The following is a 19394-nucleotide window of genomic DNA, read 5'->3' as shown; positions in this document are numbered from 1 at the left end:
CACCGTATATTTAAATCGTGTCGTGGATAACGCAAATTTAGAGAGGCGATATTTTCTTCAATATTGAACGCAGAAATTTCGGGTCTCGGTGACACGAGAAACATGTCATCAGATAAAATCACCACAAAAAATCAGTCTCTAAACGCATGATCACGGTGTGTGTGAACATGCCGTTCGTTCTTGTGTTAGAAGACAAACATTCGGATGTAGAAGTCTTATTGCTTCGACTACTTCGAGCTCAGTCGCCGGAAGAATGGGTGGTACAATCGGACCTTTCAGTCTTTCAGCCAGGAATGGACGGACGGTGTTTTCTCTTGCTCTATTTCCAGGTTGTCTAATTTGTACTGGTCGTGAGAAACCCAACCGAAGATTGGAAAGATGTAATCGTTTTTTTCTTTCTCTGTCCAAGACACTTTCCTATGTGTTTTTCGTTTCTTGGTTTTGGCTTATCTTCTGAATCTTTATGTCAGATATGTTGCTGTCAGCATCGGACGAAAGAAATTTCTGACGGTTTTTTTGCATTTTGGCTTCAGGCTGGTCCTCAAAGTTTTCTTCGTTGATCAATTCTGAATCATATAAATATCATTTTCTTCTTCACTAAGCTCAGCAAGATCATTGTTCATTTTCTGCAGGTCTCCAGAGATCTCACACGACTCAACTCTTTTCCCGAATTAAAGAAAGTTCTGAAAAGATCGGAGCATTGCGAGCTCACGCCTTGCGCCATCGCGCCTTCAATTTTGCAGCAGCAACACGGACATCCATCAAGTACGAATAGTTGTATCTCTGCGCCGTCATCAAAGCGCGTCCTTCGGGTATGCCTTACAACTCGCGTTACGCCGTTCCGAGTCGCAGGTTTCCTCAGTAATTTCATAATCAGAATTGTTTTTCCTATTTTTCATTATTCTCTTCCCTCTCTTTTAAAGTCCGAATCGTTCGATTGGGCTTACTTTAAAATTGTATTTAGGTGATCGGACCGTGTCGATCGACAAAAAATAATGAAATATATCGAAACGCGAAATTTTTACGTTCTCATCTGTCAAAAACCGCGATGACTGATTTTATCTACGGAGGTACCTTCTTTCGGAAATCGACACATCCGTGCTTATATTGAAGTAGAAACTTGACAGTTGGACATAATTCTTTATTTTTGCGATATTGACGGTTCAGCGTTCAAACTACAATTTTAAACTATGGAAGGAATAGATCGTCTTCGATAGTGGTTCGATGTATCAAAACAATAGATCGTAACTTTAAACAAAAATTTCATGATTTTAGTAGAAAAAGCTGAATATGACAAAATCCTCAATTTCACTTTTCATCGTCATTAAATACTCATAGAATCAAACATCTATCACAAGAAACGGTTCCCTCTGATTACTCAATAGACTTTTGATGTCATGTTTCCAATCGATGGAATTCCATGGAACCAATCGATATCCATACAATCTCACCTACTTGGTGTATCGAATACGATCCATAAAGCAAGGGTTTCGTTTGAATTTTCACGAAATTATCAAAAAACATGGCAACTTTCGCGAAACGCGTCGTGGCGGGGTTTTCGCGGAGACCCTGAATGCCAGATTGGCAAGGGGTCGGGGGCGGACGACGGGAGGGGGTGGCGGGGCGCCTGGATCTCGGTCGGGTCGTTGGCGAGGAGAATTTCAAACAATTAAACTGGGAGGTCAAAAGGGTGGTGGGCGCGTATTGACCGCTGCTTCAGAAATATAAAATGGGAATGAGACGCTGCGTTGCTGTCGAGTCCGACGTTCATTCTTTGATCTTAGCATGCACACAATGCCACCTTGATCAATCTCCCTTCCCCCGTTCCGTGTTTTCCGGCTCCCCCTTGAAATAGGAGATAACCCATTCCAACTTTGATTTCCCTCAAATTCGCAACCTGTCCCGCGAGAGGTAGTTTACGGAACCTCAGATAAATGGGCGCCGCTACGTGGATTCCTCGTTTTCTTGCTGTCCCCGCAGGGAGAAACGCGGAGTCTCTGCTTTGCAGCATGAAACGGACGGATGTTTGGATGCGCGTAACTTTCAAAACATGCACTGGAAAAAAAAACACATTGGATCTAGAGTCCAGACTCTTGAAAACATTGACAAGAAAAAATGCTCTTGATTCAATCGGATTTTTGCTTGAATCAAAACGAAATGTGCTCAAATTAAGAGGCTTGGTTCTTGATTTAAGCTAGATTCTGATTGAATCGATAGAATTTTTTCTTGTCGATGTTTTTAAGAGTATGGACTCTAGATCCAATTTCCAGTGTGTGCTTCAATCATCAATAATACCGCAAAGGTTCAACTCAATTTTTTAACTTTACGGAATTTTTCAGAAACGAATGACTACATTTTTAAATAAAAATCCCGATTTTTCCCTCTTTTTCTGGTTTAAAAATGAAGTCAATGAATTTTGTCGGAGTTTTGAAATTTTAAGTATGGGTCGCATTCCAACTCAATCATAAATTCTCGGGCAGAACCATAATCAGGCGTGATAACGAACGCTGCTTCGTAATTAGCGCATTTATGGAACCCTTTTATGGAAGTGATCTCAAGGAGTTCTTTTTCGACTTGTCGTAGTGTAGCAGATGACTTTGGGTGTCTTCCAAAATTTAAAAACGCCGGGACGAATCTTGTCTCATTAATTGTTGAGTCCATCGCCTAGCAAAATTCCAGGTGGTACCAGTATGCTTATGCCAGTCTTTCTGGTGGTGGCTTACAAATGATCGGATGATTCCCTTGAATGTTCAGCTATACCGCTCCGTTGGATTTGCCTGGGGGTGGTAAGGAGGTATATATTCCGTTTCCATCACAAAGCAGTCGGAAAAGGTTATACTATCGAATTGATCACTTTGGTCAATTGGTCCGTTGTCACAGACGACTACTTCTAGTGTACCCCATCGGTATGGCACGTTTCTTCGGAACGCATCGTCGACAGTTTCTGCCGTTGCCCCTCTAAGGGGCGTTCCTTCTACCTGTTTCGTGAACAAGTCTACAAACACTACGATATAAGTAAATCCTAAGGAGCTGAGCGGAGATGGTCCCATCAGATCTGTACCGTCCATGGCTCTTCGACGACGTGACTAGACATAAGACCGGCTGGTCTCTCTGGTTCGAGTTTGGTCTTTTGGCAGACCTCACAGGATCGGACATAATCAGCGACATCTTGGAACATACCAGCAGCCTGATTTTTGAAATTTTGTGTTTGTCGGGACGACATAGATGACATACGTTAAAAGGTGGAGCGTGATTGGTCGGCTATGTCTTATCGCTGCTTTGACGTGCCTATTTCGGGTTGAACTCACGACAAGCTAACAGCACCTCTTTCGTTTTCGACAGTATGTCGTCCATTCCACCCGACAAAGCACGACAAAGCAGCAATAAGACACAGCCGACCAATCACGCTTTGCCTTTTAACCTATGTCATCTATGTCGGCCCGACAAACACTAAATTTCAACAATGAGGCTGCAGGCCAATAATACTGCTATTATACTCGATGGTACGTCTTCACGATTCCTAAGTGTCCTGCATCGGGGCGGTCATGGCATTCTGTTAGAATGGATTGACGCATTTAAAAACACGGAAAGAAAAAGCTAGGGGTTCAGTCCCAACTTGGATGTTTCCAATTAATTGTGGTAGCACCCCACTTAATTAGATTACTAATCCGATTGTTGCGGTACTACCAAAATCAAGCGGAAATGTCCATATCATCCAATAAATTAAGGTAGTATCATACTGCCTTGAGCCGTGCTAAGAAACACGCCGTATGAACCTTTAGGCGTTGCCAAATTTCCTCTGATGAAATACGAATTTATTGGGGAAATCGTAAATATTTTTCCTCCAATTTTTCAGACTATTTTTTCACAATTCAGTCTGAAATATCTGAAAATTTCAAGGAAAAATATGCGTAAATTCCGTCAAAAATACATGTTTTATTCAAGGAGATTTGGCAACTCTCGAATGTTCATACGGCGTTCTTCCTTAGCACGGCAGCATAGTTTAAGGAAATAACCCCTAAAACTTTTTCCCGCGAAGGATTAAAGGAGGATTGTTGTAAACTGTCACCTAAGCAAAGATAAGAGTTGGTACTTAAGTACACTTGCTCAAAAATGACAGTAAACGCATGGGCAATGTCATTCTCTCCTCATCTCACGATTTTTGCGAAAAGTTTGCCCAATTTTGAGCTTCTTGCTTTCAAATTCAAACTAAAGTAAAGCTACAGTTTGATACAAATAAATTGGCCAGCTGTGACAAATCCACGCAAGACCATAATAACCACCGTTATGTGATGCGGTTCTTCGGATTAAAAAAAAGCAATGAAGGTGCGTCCTATTATCAAACATCCATACTTTCCCCCTATTCAAATTATGTTCATGGAAGGAAAAATCTTAGTTGTTAGTTTATATATCTCAATGACAGCATCACATACTCATGACCATTTTGAATTCTGCGTAGAGTTATCGGAGCAAGATAACTCATTATCAACATCAAGACAATAGTGAAACAAATAAAATAAAAAGAGAAAAAAAATTGGTTGGAGTTGAAACAGTGCGTAACTCACCGCGTAGAATGTTATATGTGATTGTTATTTACCGGTGAAAATAAAGTAGGTGCCACCGTAAGTGAATAATTTCGCAGAAATGCCTCTTGCTCCATCATGCGCGTCAACAGTTCTAGCTTTTGAACGTGTAACTCTGACCAACGCTAATCTGCAGGTATGAAAGCAGCACACGGCGCGGCGCAATGATACCACTATTTTAACGCAAGGGAGCCCATTTTGCCTGCACCATTTATTGAAGGCGAAATCCGCACGAGATGAGACTTGTCGTTTCAGACGGATTAGATTTCTTGAGTGTTCAGTGTTCAGTAAATCTGCACGGTTTTTCAAACTTAATTTCTGCTCATTATTTTCTTATTATCTTGCGTGCTCTTATTTTACCACTACTAATACTAAGTGCCACTGCTGCTGCGGCAGAACCGTTTCCCTCCCTCTTGATTTACAGAGCCCTTTACCTTCTCATAGGGTAAATTCTGCATAACCAATCGCGGCATTTTTTGTGACGACTAAAAAATCTGATGATTTTTAGGCACCGTTTGACAACAACGATCCAAGCGCTCCGCTCGGGGATTTTTAACAAGGGTTATTCCAATTAAGGAAGTACCTCAGTACCGACGAACGCGCTCAAAGAAGATTTCGTATTTAAAGAGATAATAAATTTGAATTTAGCGTGCTTAAATTTGCGCCGCTAGTTTAATAATTCATCATCCCGTATTTCCTCTCCGTTGAGGATAAGATACAGATCTTAAGATGATGGGAGGGAATAAATACCCTCCTCCTCCGATTTATTGCTTCCCTGAGTTTCCTGTGTAACGGATTTTTCTCGAAAGAACACACGAAGGCAACAATCGTGAAACATTTCAACGCATACTTGGTGTTATCTCGAAGAAAACCCTTTCGCAGAGTAGTAAAGAGATATATTAAAGATACTCTCATTTCCTTGCTATATCCAATAAGCTGTTTAGGTTGTACTGACGTAATCGCACAGTAGAATATAAGCACTAACGTATCGATTGTGTTGTTGAGTTTATCAAACATGGCAGTCTGTCTCTCTAAGAGTGTTTCTAGATATAAGCGTTCATTTTGTTGATTGTTTGATCGAGTGCTTTGTTGGTCATTTTGTGGTGCTGATTGATGATTGTTATGTAGATCGTTGTGTGGTGTGGTCTTCGTTTGATCCTGTCCCATTCTTCTGTTTAGTGGGAAATTTTTGTCGTAGGTTCTGTTCCAGAAGTTGTCCTTATTTGGGGGAGGTTTGGCTGCATAGTGATGGTCAGTCACTTTATTTGGAGGGCGATTAAGTCCGGAGGCCTGGCGGGATCAGGGTTAGTTTCATCAAGCGACAGTCAAAACCCTATCTCAATCTTTTATAGATATGAAAAATTTAATTTCCTTTCAAAACTTTAATTTCTTACATTTTTCAGAAATTTGCTTTTTGAAAAGCAAAAAAAATATTAGATTATCAGCAATTTTCTCTACCGTAACTCCTACGTAAAAAGTTTGCATTTTTTAAAATGAAATTGTCAAATTAGATCGAAATTCTCAGTGAGCACCTCCTGAATTTCTTCCAATAGCAAGTTAAAGGCATGAGCTTTCTCCCCCTTGAGCCACAACGGAAGATCACACAAGCTTCGATCGTAAGGCTAGATGTGAGGAACATATTTGAACTCAACCACATGCTGAGTATTGTTTCGAAGTTCGAATTTTTAGGAGAGGGAGAATAGTTCTAGGCAAGCCAAGCTTTTCTCGATTCGATTTTTTTAAGGTATCACTTGGTCTCCTCTCGTCAAACATTGGACTAATTCCCTTTCAACAAAAAACCGTGTAACGTTAATATAAACCTCCTATAAGTCTACGGTTTTTACTAAGCTAAGACGCTCGAGTATCACACTGAGCTGGGGCAAGGCAATTTCATTAGGTATGCAAGCGCTGGGGCCGATATAAGCTCGCTCTCTGTTGAGACTCGCGGGAACTAACTCATATTCGCAACCCTTTACCCCGAGCGTGTGCGATTGTTGAGCTTGGCGCATAGAGCGCGGTTGCGGTTCGTCGACGCTTCGACCCTTCCTCAACATTGACCGCCGTTTCTGCTCCGGCCTTCATCCACATCGGTGCCAGATATCACAAATGAATCACTAAATACAAAAAGGGCACATATCCAGAAAACCAAATTGTTCAGGAGACAACATAACGACTTTCCAAAAAATATCTACCACGATATAAACAGTTTTTTGTGTCTCCTGAACAATTTGGTTTTCTCGATATGTGCCCTTTTTGTATTTAGTGATTCAAATAGAGTACACTGGAAAAAAAAACACATTGGATCTAGAGTCCAGACTCTTGAAAACATTGACAAGAAAAAATACTCTTGATTCAATCAGATTTTTGCTTAAATCATAAGGAAATCCGCTCAAATTAAGAGGCTTGGTTCTTGATCTAAGCTAAAATCCGATTGAATCAAGAGTATTTTTTCTTGTCGATGTTTTTAAGAGTCCGGACTCTAGATCCAATGTGTTTTTTTTCCCCAGTGTATCCTTATACAGAGAACATGGACACACTGGGTACCTTTTAGAGCCGAATACATGGTGGCAACTCCGGATGGTCCAAAGGTTCTGCCAATATTATCAGCCCTTAAACTAGAGGAATGCCGATCTACTCTACAACCATAATTTTTTTTTCGAGGTTTTCAATCCATTTGAGGATTCTGCAACCTTGAATGAGAATCAGGTTAGGGTTAGTACACATCTACGCTCAAGGCTTTCAAATTTTCAGGGATTAAGGCCAAATGGAATCTGCTTCTGGAGATCCACTCGTCAGTTCCTCGAAAATTTATCGCCACCACCGGGACTATAAAGGACCTATTAGTCTAGAGTCAGACGCGCTATCCGCTTAGCTAATCTGGCCGGACACCATAAATCTTGATTTGGAACGTCGCAGAATGCAGGTTTTACATCATGAAAAATTAGAAAACTATTCAACGTAATATCTTGAAGATTCTAAAGAATATTCCAGGTATGTAAACTTCGAGCGATCAAACTGGATCATTTTCAATCACAGGCATAATGTAGGAAGGGTGAATTTGAAAATTGATAAACAAAAATCGAGGTGCGGGGTTTCTGAGTTTATCTGTCGATTTACGCAGTGAAAATGCGAAACCAGTTTTAATATTCGTTTACCTCATATGTTTTTCATATAGTGAATGGTTAAAGTTACAAATGACCGAGAATTGTGTTTTTCTCTTCCTTTTTTTTGTTATTTTTCTCTTAAAGCTAATATTAATCCGTCTTGCTCGTGAAAAATTACCCCCAGATCCCTAGTTTGAGGGAAATTTGATGGATTCTGCCCTTCAGGGCCAAAAGACCCAGAATGATTGTTAAGAACCATTGATAAGTTCTAAACCGTATAACAATAAGAACTAAGCGTACGTAAGGAGAACACTTTGATGAAAAGTTCGAAGTGGAAAAAATATGTACTACCTTGATTTATTTACTTTAAATTATCGTGTATTATTGTCAACAAGAAGAAGGAGGAAGAAGAAGAATATGACCGGGGCACACAAGGAAAACAAGCGGAAGGACATGTAAATCTCGTGACAGGTTCGAGACATCCGAGCGAGGGTGGAAAGACGACACCGAGACACGAAGAGCAACAAATTCGTCGGGCTGAGCATTGACAGGAGGTGTGAGCTTTGAGTAGCGTGTATTCAACATGCAGGCGTCGGGGGTAGTTTTTGTGAAAGGGAGCTTTTGACACCGGTAGGTAGACGGGTAATTGAATCAGCCTAACGATGACGAGAGAGGGATAGGCGTCACCGACGTGGGGAGCCCGCCGGCCGCGCGGGGGCGCTCGGGTGGCTCCAAAGTAAATGCCATTAAAAGCTTTAGTTGATTGTCGGAGTCAATTTCGCTTCTGATAAAATATCACGGCTTTTGCAGCTTCCTCTTTTTGACTGATATTATAAAGCGTGAAGATTGCCGCGCGCTGGGGCCCCGGCTCCTCGTGTCAAACAATTCAAGTTAATTACTCTGATGTACTCTCGAGCTACCGACGAGACGCGGTGCAACAATCGGCCGAGCGCCCTCTCGTTGGACTCTCATCTGAAAGGCGGCAAGAGTGTCCGGGCTTAGAATGGTGGGCAAATTTCGGGAATCGCAGAACTTTTACAAGTTTTGGAGAACATTTTTGAGTGGCTCGAGAACTCACTAGTTTTCCGGGTCGAATGGGCCTCTAGACAAGGTATGACTTCCGCCGTGTTAAGGTAGAACGCCGTAGGAACGTTCAGGAGTTGCTGAATTCCCCCTAATGAAATGCTTTCTTTTTAAGGAGATTTTTAAACGATTTCCTTTGGAATTTTCAGGTAATTTTGATCTGATTGTGGATAAAATTCTCTGAATAATTGGAGGGAAAAAATTCACAGATTTTCCTGAAAATTCGTATTTTATGAAGGGAAATTTGGCAACGGCAGAAGTTCCATACGGTGCTCTTCCTTAGCGCGGCAGAATTAAGGAAGTATGCAACATGCTTTTTCTTTAAAATTTCACGAGGAAAGCGGTTTACCCAACGAGAAGTCTATAGAAATTAACTCCTGAACAAGATATAATGGCTTACAATCAACATTGGTTATCATATGGCAAAAACACAAATGACGTCCTTTGTATACTTTAACTTCCATTTGATCTGCGTTAAAAATAATCATTAGTATCTCGTTTAGGAGTTGATTTCCGAACATTCCATTCTGTGAATCTTTTTCTACGTAAAATTTTGAAGAGAAAACAAGTGAAGTTTACTACTAATTCAGAACTGGCCTAACAGTTTATTGCTAAGGAAAGTCGAAAGTTCCCCGGTAAGGCCCGGGGATTTAAATATAATCGAGGAAAGTTCCACACAATTCATGTAGGAGACGTAAATTGGCCCACTGAGCCTCCGTAAGTATTTTTGATTCACGGCCATTCTAGTGTTCTTTTAAGCTATAACTCGATCAACCCGTTATTGGTTTTAAACTGAAATTGTTTTAACTTTAAGTCTTCCTCTAAAAATTACTCAAGCCGTTCTGTTGAACTTACCAACTTTCAACGAAAAAAATCATTGTATATGAGCTCTACAAACAGCTGTATCATTCTTTCAGTGTATGAGTTTCAAAGTAAGCCTTTAAATAGGAATTTGAAACAGGTTTTCCTTCGGTTGACAGACACAAAGTAGGCAGAAAAAGATCATTAAATTGAAAACAGTGGTATCGATACCAATAAGGTGCTCGCTTGTTTAGATATCTAAAATAAATAATTTATTTATCAAAATTTAAAGACATGGCCAATGAGAGTAAAACTGATCTTACCAATTTTTAATCATACAACAAAAAATAAACAAGTCGGTTTAGGCAGATCACCACAAGGTTCGTTCTTGATAGTTGATTTTTAATAGTTGGCACACCTTCCGCGTAGCAGATTGATGGATCCACCGATATTATTTTTTATTGATATAGGCGGTGAAGCGTATCATTAAAATGACAGCGTCCTGCCAAAGTGTGGCCCATGCATCTTAACTTTACAGCTTATTTAATATCGCATGACACATTGTTGCAAAACAACTACCCCCATACGCTCACCCAGCACCCTTCATCCGAGAAGACGAGCAGGGCGTTTTTTTTAAAATTGGAATTGAATGTTGCTGCCGAAATCATTCTCTCAAACTGTCTAAAATAAAGAATACAAGTTTTTCGTGCTTACCAGAAAGTTTAAAAGGCAAATCGGCTACTCTTTGAGGATCGAGAGGGGTCCCAAATGGAAAAGCTCTTGGTGCAAAGTGAAACGGATGGAATGACTGGTGCCCTGAAAAACAAACTATGCAAAATGAGATCCCCTGGAAATACAATTGAAAGAAACAAATGCTTAGGCCGCCCATAAAATACGTAACTTTGAAATTCGGATCTTTTACTCTTTATCTCCCTATAATGCAACCGAAGTATAGTCCTATGTCCCCCTGAAGAATTACATAACATTTTGTTCGACCCTTTCTCTCCCTCAAATTGGCGTTTTGTGATGAATTTGGATGAAAAATTGTCACCTCACGTTGATTTTTCATGTTATATTTTTGAAAAGTCGGCTTTACGCGCCCATTCTAGAATTAGGTAAAGCATTCCAAAACGCCATCTCCCCCCTGTAATGCACTCCTAACGCAGGCTCAGCGCCCCGCCCCCCGAGCGTTACATATATTATGAGCGGCCCTTTCACTTTCATGAGTGTAATCACTAGACCAAACTTCAATCTGTCTTGTTCTTAAAGTTTTTCATTCGGGGAAAGAACGAGAAACAAGGCAAGAATACAACACTAAAAATCCGAGACGTTCAGACTCAGGAATGAGTCATTTGTGGTCAGCAAATTTGGACATTGGAAACTTAGATAAAATATTATGAAATTCATTAATTTATTGAACAAGTGATTGATCATAATGCTTATATGTTTATAGGAGATAAAAAAGAAGAGACTTTTTATTCTCTAAGAAACCTTGGTTCGTTGCAACAATCAGATTCCTTTTTTTCTGAAAACTTGGTTCCCTCTTTCTAAACTAGATCCTTTTGGGGGATTGGAAAAATAACTCCGTGAAAAATATTATTCGTAAACAATTATAAGATTCAAACAATGCGAACTCACTTGTTTTCGAGCGAGGCTCCCTAGGACCATCAACTGTGACCTTGATGGCTTTTGCATACGTTGCTACTTGTGGAGGACAGGAGTTCAAAATAATCGTCAACGTGAAACTCTTCCCTGAAACAAAAACAATCCATTAACTTTATTGTGTACTAGAGTAAATCAGCCACAAACATATGCGTCCTTTAAGATGTACCCTTCCTTTTCTTTATGTTTTTTCAAATACATAGAATGAGTGTTTCCTGGCTTCATAACCGACTTAGATTTTCCTCAAAATAGTTGGGGGTGGGGGATTTTTATTTTGACCCATAGAACATTAGAACACATGGCATAACACCCTGGTTGTTTAACCGCATGGAATACTTTTGATTGATTCCGTGTAGAAATACATTTCGGTTTTCACTCTGGCATTTTCAACAGTGTTTAAACCTTACTTAAGGTGACTCTCCAGCGGTACATAGTGATTTTAGCAGCTTGACGTGGCTGATTTTTTTGAAACCAACGATGAAGTTTCATCTTTATAGCAATATGAACTACCTAAGTAGCACGGCACAAAGAAAATATTGAAATCGCAATTTGATTTCAATAAAATTTTAATTTTTTTCACAATTAAATTGGAATATTTCTACATCGCTTAATCGATTTATGCCGGTTTTAAACAATCAAAAAAGTTAGCTCTATATGTCAGAAAGATAGGCAATTTTCAATGCAATGAAAAATTGCAACTTATTTCAATATTGCAATAAGTTTCAATAAATGGAAGCTGGGGCCCCTTCAAATAGGAGCGAGGCAACATACACAACACCCTGTGGAATTGTAATAATTTTACTATGTATTGCTACTTATTGGAATCTGTGCCACTTTCAACCCGTGTGCCCGTGCAGGTTAGAGTCCCTTTATACCCAGAGTTAAGACAACTCGATTATCAGCTGACTGGCAGCCGGCCTTGGCTGGCCATGGAGGCACAAACGAGTGCACCCAAATGTACGATATTGAGGGATAAGGATAAGGAATCCTGCAATGTCTGTCATCCAAAAACAACAACATCAACAAAATTGATCAATTAAAAAGAAAATGAGATTGCTTTGTGAATAATTTCTTAATCTATTCATTTTGGACCGATGGAAATAACAATTTACTCTTGATAAATCACAATTAGGTAATATTCTCATTATTTTTGTTTACATCCGAGTCACCGCCATCTTGGTGCACTCGTTTGTGACTCCATGAGGGAGAACCAATCAGAATTGGATTTTTTTAAGGCCACTTTCAGCCCAACCAAAGTGAGCTGTCGTAACTCTGGGTATAAAGGGACTCTAGTGCAGGTATGCCTCTACGAATAACGGAGGAAGATTTGGCAACATCGCTGGCGGAAGATATACTGAGGCAGGGCGACCGGAATGGAAATGATGGTAAACCGAGGCGGGGCTGCCTCGGGAGCAGCGGGCACATTAAAGAAAAGCAAAGGAGCGCTAACTGTGGGCAGAATCGGTTGATTGGGCTGTTTTCATAAGACGCTTGTTGGATTGAAACTGCATATTTCATAAGAAAGTTGCTGGCGATGCTGCTCGGCGCGGCGGAAAGCAATTACACTGTGTGGGCCCGGGCGCGGGCGGCAAACCGCACCCGCGACTCCGCCAGCGGCGAGCCCCGCTGCGGCAGCGCCTCGTCTGTTTCCCAGACCCAGAAATTATGGTTATGTGGTCTCATTCACCCCCACTCCCCCCACCACCCCTCGTCTCTCTCCGTGCTTGGTGATCTCGCTTTTCAGCGCTTTCAGCTCCGTATCCTGGCTGCCATCGGCTTTTTTTCGCAGGAGCGAGATTCAACAGTTGCCAGAGAGACCATTTCGTGAATAACCCCAAGAAAAATTGAGGGACAAGGACATAACGTGACACAGGTGCTATAAATGTTTTTTGCAATGGTTGCGCTTTTCGGATTTCGAAAAACCTAAAAATAGGGTACACCCTGCTCCTCTCCGCCATCTTGGTGCTGAGCTGGTGCGCCATTTGAACGCATTGCCACTAGTATACTAGAATTCTAGAGGCAGGTTGAAAAAAAAGAAAGAAAAAAACGCTCCTATCAACTGAGTGCTTAAGAATATTGAAAACCCCGATTTTTTGAGATACACGGAGAAAAAAACCTCGTGCGTGTGACCCGAAGTTTAGGTCATATGGATCTCTGAAGTTTTCGGATTGATCATCTGAACACTTTAGGTCTAGCTGTCGAGGTTCGGATCACACATCTGAAACTTCAGTTCTTACGTCTGAAGTACTTCAGATGTGAGATCCGGAGTTTTCGGAAGTGAGAACCGAAGTTTTCGGATGTGAAACCCGAAGTATTTCAGATGTAAGAACTGAAGTTTCAGATGTATGATCGAAACCTCAGCAGCTGGACCTCACGTGTTCGGATGCTCAATCCGAAAACTTCAGAGATCCATATGACCTAAACTTCGTGTCCCCCGCACGAAGTTTTTTTCTCCGTGTATCTAAAGAAATCGGGGTATTCAATATTCTTAAGCACTCAGTTGATAGGGAGCGTTTTTTTCCTTTCTTTTTCAACGTGCCTCTAGAATTCTAGTATACTAGTGGCAATGCGTTCAAATGGCGCACCAGCTCAGCAACAAGATGGTGGAGAGGGGCAGGGTGTACCGCATTTTTAGGTTTTTCAAAATCCGAAAAGCGCTACCATTGCAAAAAAAAATTATATCACCGGTGCCACGTTAGCCTCAAGAAAACTATCAAACCTTTCATAGGTGGCCTGGTGAGATTCTAATTCCTTTATCTCTATTTCATAAGCGACTTTTCATAGAGGGAAAAGAGACTTGCGCCCCCAATTTGACGAATAATCATGGTCTTTCTGACCCCTCTAATTGATTACCTATTCATGTTGAGGAATGTTCCAGCCTACCCGATCTCTGTACATCGAATAGCAAAATAATCTTTAGAATTTCATCTATTCCAGACAGTTTCCTTTTTGTTTTACCTTCGGCTTGGGACAATGGCCCTGACTACTTGAAGGCAAGAGGAGGAACAATTCCGCCGAAAGAACAGTTCGACACACTCAAACATGAAGCCGATCGATAACTAAGAAAGAATGAATATCAAGATTTTCCACTAACTTCTCAAAATTTCAGAAAAAAAGTGAACTTAAAGAAGAAAATCAAAAGCCCATAAATTCTTGAAGTGTTTGTGATAATTTTATGTCTGAATAAACCCAAATATTTTGATTAAATGTTTTTTTACCTCCGTGGCATACCCTTCATCAACGCGGCGTAAATAATGGATTTTAGTGTGCCTCACAAAAACGCGCCTACATAGAAAACGGCTGAGCTCATCTTTAATACAGACGTTTTAGAGCTTATTTTTTCTAACCATTAATAGATTTCTGAATTTTAGAATTTAAGCTGAAAAAATTTGCCTTCGGTTTAACCTATTGGTCCACTCAGTTCGTTGAGACACCATATCTAACTTTCTATTGCGATTATTTTCAGAGCGCTGCACGTACCTTTTACATACGCTTCCCTTCCGACATGGTCCATTATTAAGTTTTTGAACAACAAAAATGGGTCAGTTGCTTTGGTCCCAGAATTGCTCTCTGATGCGGTTTAAGCATAGACTCGCCCAAAATGGTAAGATCTGTCCAAACGCGTAGTTCCACGTCCACCAATAAGGAAGAAATCGCCCTTAGAAAAACCCACAATATACCGCTATCCACCGTTGTAGGACATACCACGATCTTAAGAAATTCTATTCATAGACAGAGAATAGATGATCCATTTAACTGTACTTTTCGGTGGATTTCACGCCGGCATGAAATACTATAAAACGGATGATACATCTGCATAACGGATCAACGGAAATTCCAAAGAAATGTCTTAAGCACTGAAAAAAAACTCCGGCCGTGGAAGTCGTACTTACGGGCTATATAGACATACCGTCCGCGTTCCGGGCTCAGACGCTAAGAGTTCTGGGCGTAGCATCCGGAGCAATCGAAGTTACGGCCCCAGTACCCGGAACTTTCGGCCTTTGAGCCCGGAACGGACGGAATATCTATACAGCCCATAAGTTTTTTTTTTTTTCAGTGAGTAAATGGCGTTTAGTTCTTTCATATACACTGATAACAATTTGTCAAAAATATACGTAAACCTATCATGCCCCTTTTGTACATGTGGTTTACAAAGCCCTACCAACCTAGAAAAGGAGTTGCGCGAAGAGTGAGCTTTGAGCCCATTAAATGGAAACTAAATTTCAGTATAAAGGGCCGAGCCGCTCATTTGTTGCAGGGATCTAATTCGACTGGCGCAATTCACGGTAGGAAATTAGATCATGACACCCACGTGAACCAATCATCTAATTATGAGCCCGCTCTCCACGCCGCCAGGCTGTGGTGATTAACCCCCGCATCCACCAAAACTCGCTGATATGCTCTGTTGCCAAATCGTCGACAAAAGAAACGATACCTAGTTTTCCGAACGTCAGTTCGGAAAACTATGCTAACGTCCGAAGCAAAAATTCCGCAACACCACTTTATTGGTTTTGCTTTGTTTTCTTAAAAATAAACAATGGTAAAAAAAAACCTCTTGGACCAATGCCGCGGTGCAATGACCTAAGAGTGCAGTTTTTTGTCGCCGGATTTAAGAGTCTTGAACTCTTGTTTTAAGCGGATTTTGCATTGATTCAAGCGGATTTTGCATCGAAACAAGAGTCCAGACTCTTAAATCCGGCGACAAGATAAGCTGCACTCTTGAACCAAGAGCTTTTTTTTTACCAGTGAATAAATAAATAAATCCCCACTAAAGCGTTTTGTTGATTGCGAATCAATGAAAATACACCTACATATTCTCCACATGACTGTGACGTACAGTTGAAAAAACTGTAAGAATGAAGCATAAAGAAATAGGTTTTTGTTGAATGGTGGAGTATGTGTGGGGGATGAATGAATAATCATGAGGAGATAAAGCCTTATTGATTTGGACTATGTAATGACAGTGATGTTATGAATGACTGGTTCCAATAAATTGTCTCACTCTCCCGCTGCTCTGTCAAGTTTTGGCCGTCTGGTTCAAATAAATAATTTAAAGTTTGAGCATTCGAAGGAGTTAAATAGTTTCTGTAAATCGATTGTTTAAACGTGGAGCCACGTATCTCCGATTGCGAAGTTGCAGATTTCCTGTCATAGTTAACTCTTTCTTATGTAAACTAGTCAACGTAATTTCTTGAAAACTTCACTGATTTCTCTTCTCTCTTGGTGGAATATTCTGTTTGAATTTCAACCTTTAACATTGGCATGTCTCTCTTCAAACAATAAAATAGGATAGGTTTTGAAACGCCGCGTTGGATGTACGTGATTTCGCACTTTGGACATTGACATGTATTTTGAGCGTTCCTCTACGAAAAAATTCAAGACAAAGGGGCTCCTCTTACACATTACGGTTAAAATTAAATTGCTTGCGTCTACATCAGCTTGGTGCACGTATAATTTTTCCAGAGTTACTTCCGATCGATCTAATCTTCGCGTTTTTTTACTCGCGATTTTACCCCTCTAAACTAATTCCGCTTTCTTCTCGGCATCTTGGTTTAACTCGGTTCTATAAGCAGCCCCTTCCGTCGATTTCAGCTCTCCACTTCCTTGTTGTACTCGTTGTTTCTTCCTTCAAAAACAATCTCCAACCCTCAAAGTTTATTATCAAATTTTTGCCCTCTATACTTGTTTTCCGGATGAATTTTTCCTCATCCTTTTTTTTTCGCAAATAAACTAGTTTTGCATTCTTTCTAGAGGAGTAAACCCCCGTCAATTTTCATACTCCCGTCTTTTCTTTGATCACTTATGTCTTCCCGAGAAGAGAAACTTTTTCTCTATGTGGAGTATTTTCGATATTCTCCTCAACGCTGCAGTTTATTTGAACCTTTTTCGCCCAAGAACGCGTTCCTAGAACATGATATAGGGTAAGTAGAAATTTGAATGAGTAATTTTGCGAAGTAGTGAGTTAATGGGATTGCGCTTGTGTCTTAGAACACAAGGTTTAAGAAATATGAACCTATATTTCTGAGTAATTAAAAATTGGGCTAGATCAGTACATTTCTTGAATTACGTACCTATTTGCTGGAATATTATGTACATGCAACAGGAATTATTTTTATTTAAGACCTTTTAGGCAGTAAAGTATTATGGCAAAAAATCGATCAAAATTGATGGATTATTTGGAAGAAATAACGACCTACAAACAAAAAAGAAATAAGGATAGATAGCGTCCGCAATTTGTGTAGAAAGGAAAATACAGAGAAGGTAAAGATGGATGCTTGGTTGTTGAATATATTATCAACCTCCATTTTTTATTTTTATTTTCTTTGTCAATGTAGAGGTATTACGGTAGAGGAATTGGAAAATTAATAAATAATTTAATACAGAATTTAGGCGTAAAAATAAAAAAAATTGAGCTCTCTTGGGATATTCGAGTTCAAAGTTGATTTGTGTTTCCATTTAATTTTTAAAATTGTATTGCATTTTTCCGAACAATCGCGAAAAAGTCACTCAAATTCAATCCATACTGAAAATACCTTATTTTTGAAGAGAAGCTTTAAACATGGTTCTCGAATATCTTTGGTACCGGGAATCTGTACCCAAAAATTTTTAAATTTCCGGAATCACGAGACAGCTGTTAGAAGTTTTTAGGTTGAAGTACCGGACACTAGGAATAAGGAATCAATAGAGCACGTTTCGCCAGCATACATTATTTCTTCAGAGGAAAGATATTGTTGACAGCCCATCAAACTTCCTTATCATTTTTTCCGCCTGAGGAAGATTGGGATGACATGGAAATTGGAAGAATCAATACACACGCGTTATTGGTTATTTGAGCAATATACCGCCTCGGATATTTTGGCACGGTTTCGCTTGGTAGCGTACACTTTTAAATTCGTGTTGACTCACAATTTACAACCCTTGTTGATTCAGGTAAATAGCTTCCGCACTTATTCTACGTGCCTCTCATAGCCTGCAAGGGAAAACGATTTCCGAACAGGAGCGACGAGAACGCAAATATTGTGCACCTAAATTGTGTTGTGCCCCTTCGAGCATCAAGACTATAAATGACGAGAATACATGTATTGTTCAGCATATACTTTATCAGCGGAGAAAGATTGGAGCGAATGCTCTTCGTAAAAACTTAGAACGCAATAGCAAAACCAATTGGGCGCTTTTACGCAGAAGAGACGTATCTACTTCAGACATTCATCGTGGATTGCCAACTTTTGAATAAATTCACCCAATGCTGTGAACTGTTTTGAAATTGACTCTGTCATTTGACTGTTTTATCAAAGATAACACGAGGAAAAGGGCCAGGGTAACTGTCACTGATTCTCTTAGGAGAGCTAAAAATGTAATTTTCTGCTACATTTCTCGATTTTTCCCTCTTTTACCTAGCAAAATTTCTATTTATATTTTTTACGCACACGATTCAAATAATCTTTAAACCACTCTGTAAATCGCCGCACCATCGTCTTTATACTATTGTAGGTGAAAATTTCTGTGCAATTTTCCAGACGTTCACTTTTGTGCCCTTTTTTTCGACTTTGTATTTTTGTAAAAATAAGTGATTTAATCAACTGATTTGAGTCAACTTTACGTTTTTCTCCTTCTCATTCAAAAACTAAGGATCTTAGAGACCTTAAAAATATATTTTGCAAGAGTATATGGAAAAATAAATTTTCAAAATTTTGATGAAAATTTAAAAGTTCCTTCTCCTAGAGAATATCACGAATCGACGGTGGAAGTACGAAAAAATTTCATGTGTACATGAATTAAAGTGCTTCAAAACGCCTTACTATCATTAATATTCAAGAAGTTACTGTTGGTATTTTTTAACGAATGGTAACTTCAACGGTATTTCTATGAATTTAGAACAGAAATTGGATAAAAGCCTGACATCATATATAGACAGCCATACGAAATTGCGATTAACCCTTGTCTCTTCAATATTGGCGCCTATATCAGTCGGGATTATTTCAGGATATGTTCAAATCAATCGTCCGGTTCAGTTTACTGTCCTAACGAAGAGAAAAACCTCTCAAAAGTTTCTGTAAACCATGCGTCTCAATGCGATTAATTTCCGCGATAACGTCATTGAATTTTTCAATAAACTCGAAAACAATCGGATGTATACTCGGGAAGTCCCTGAAAAAAAAAC

The 19394-nt window shown here is 39.8% G+C and overlaps 1 protein-coding gene across 2 annotated transcripts in view; it reads right to left on the bottom strand.

Annotated features, from left to right (window-relative positions):
• Positions 1-19394, bottom strand: part of LOC109037136 (uncharacterized) — a 57231-nt gene that overhangs the window by 11554 nt on the left and 26283 nt on the right. Inside the window, exons 2-3 of one of the 2 annotated variants that reach the window (XM_019051645.2) lie at positions 11210-11323; positions 10286-10399 (exon numbers count right to left, since the gene is read on the bottom strand). In XM_019051645.2, the coding sequence (XP_018907190.1) occupies positions 10286-10399; positions 11210-11323 (228 nt within the window). The remainder of the gene's footprint in view (positions 1-10285; positions 10400-11209; positions 11324-19394) is intronic. The other variant, XM_019051646.2, reaches the window with a different exon arrangement.

Source organism: Bemisia tabaci, chromosome 4 (genome assembly GCF_918797505.1).
Source record: "Bemisia tabaci chromosome 4, PGI_BMITA_v3".
NCBI lineage: Eukaryota > Metazoa > Arthropoda > Insecta > Hemiptera > Aleyrodidae > Bemisia > Bemisia tabaci.
Note: the sequence above shows the minus strand (reverse complement) of the source record. Positions and strands in the feature narration are given on the sequence as shown.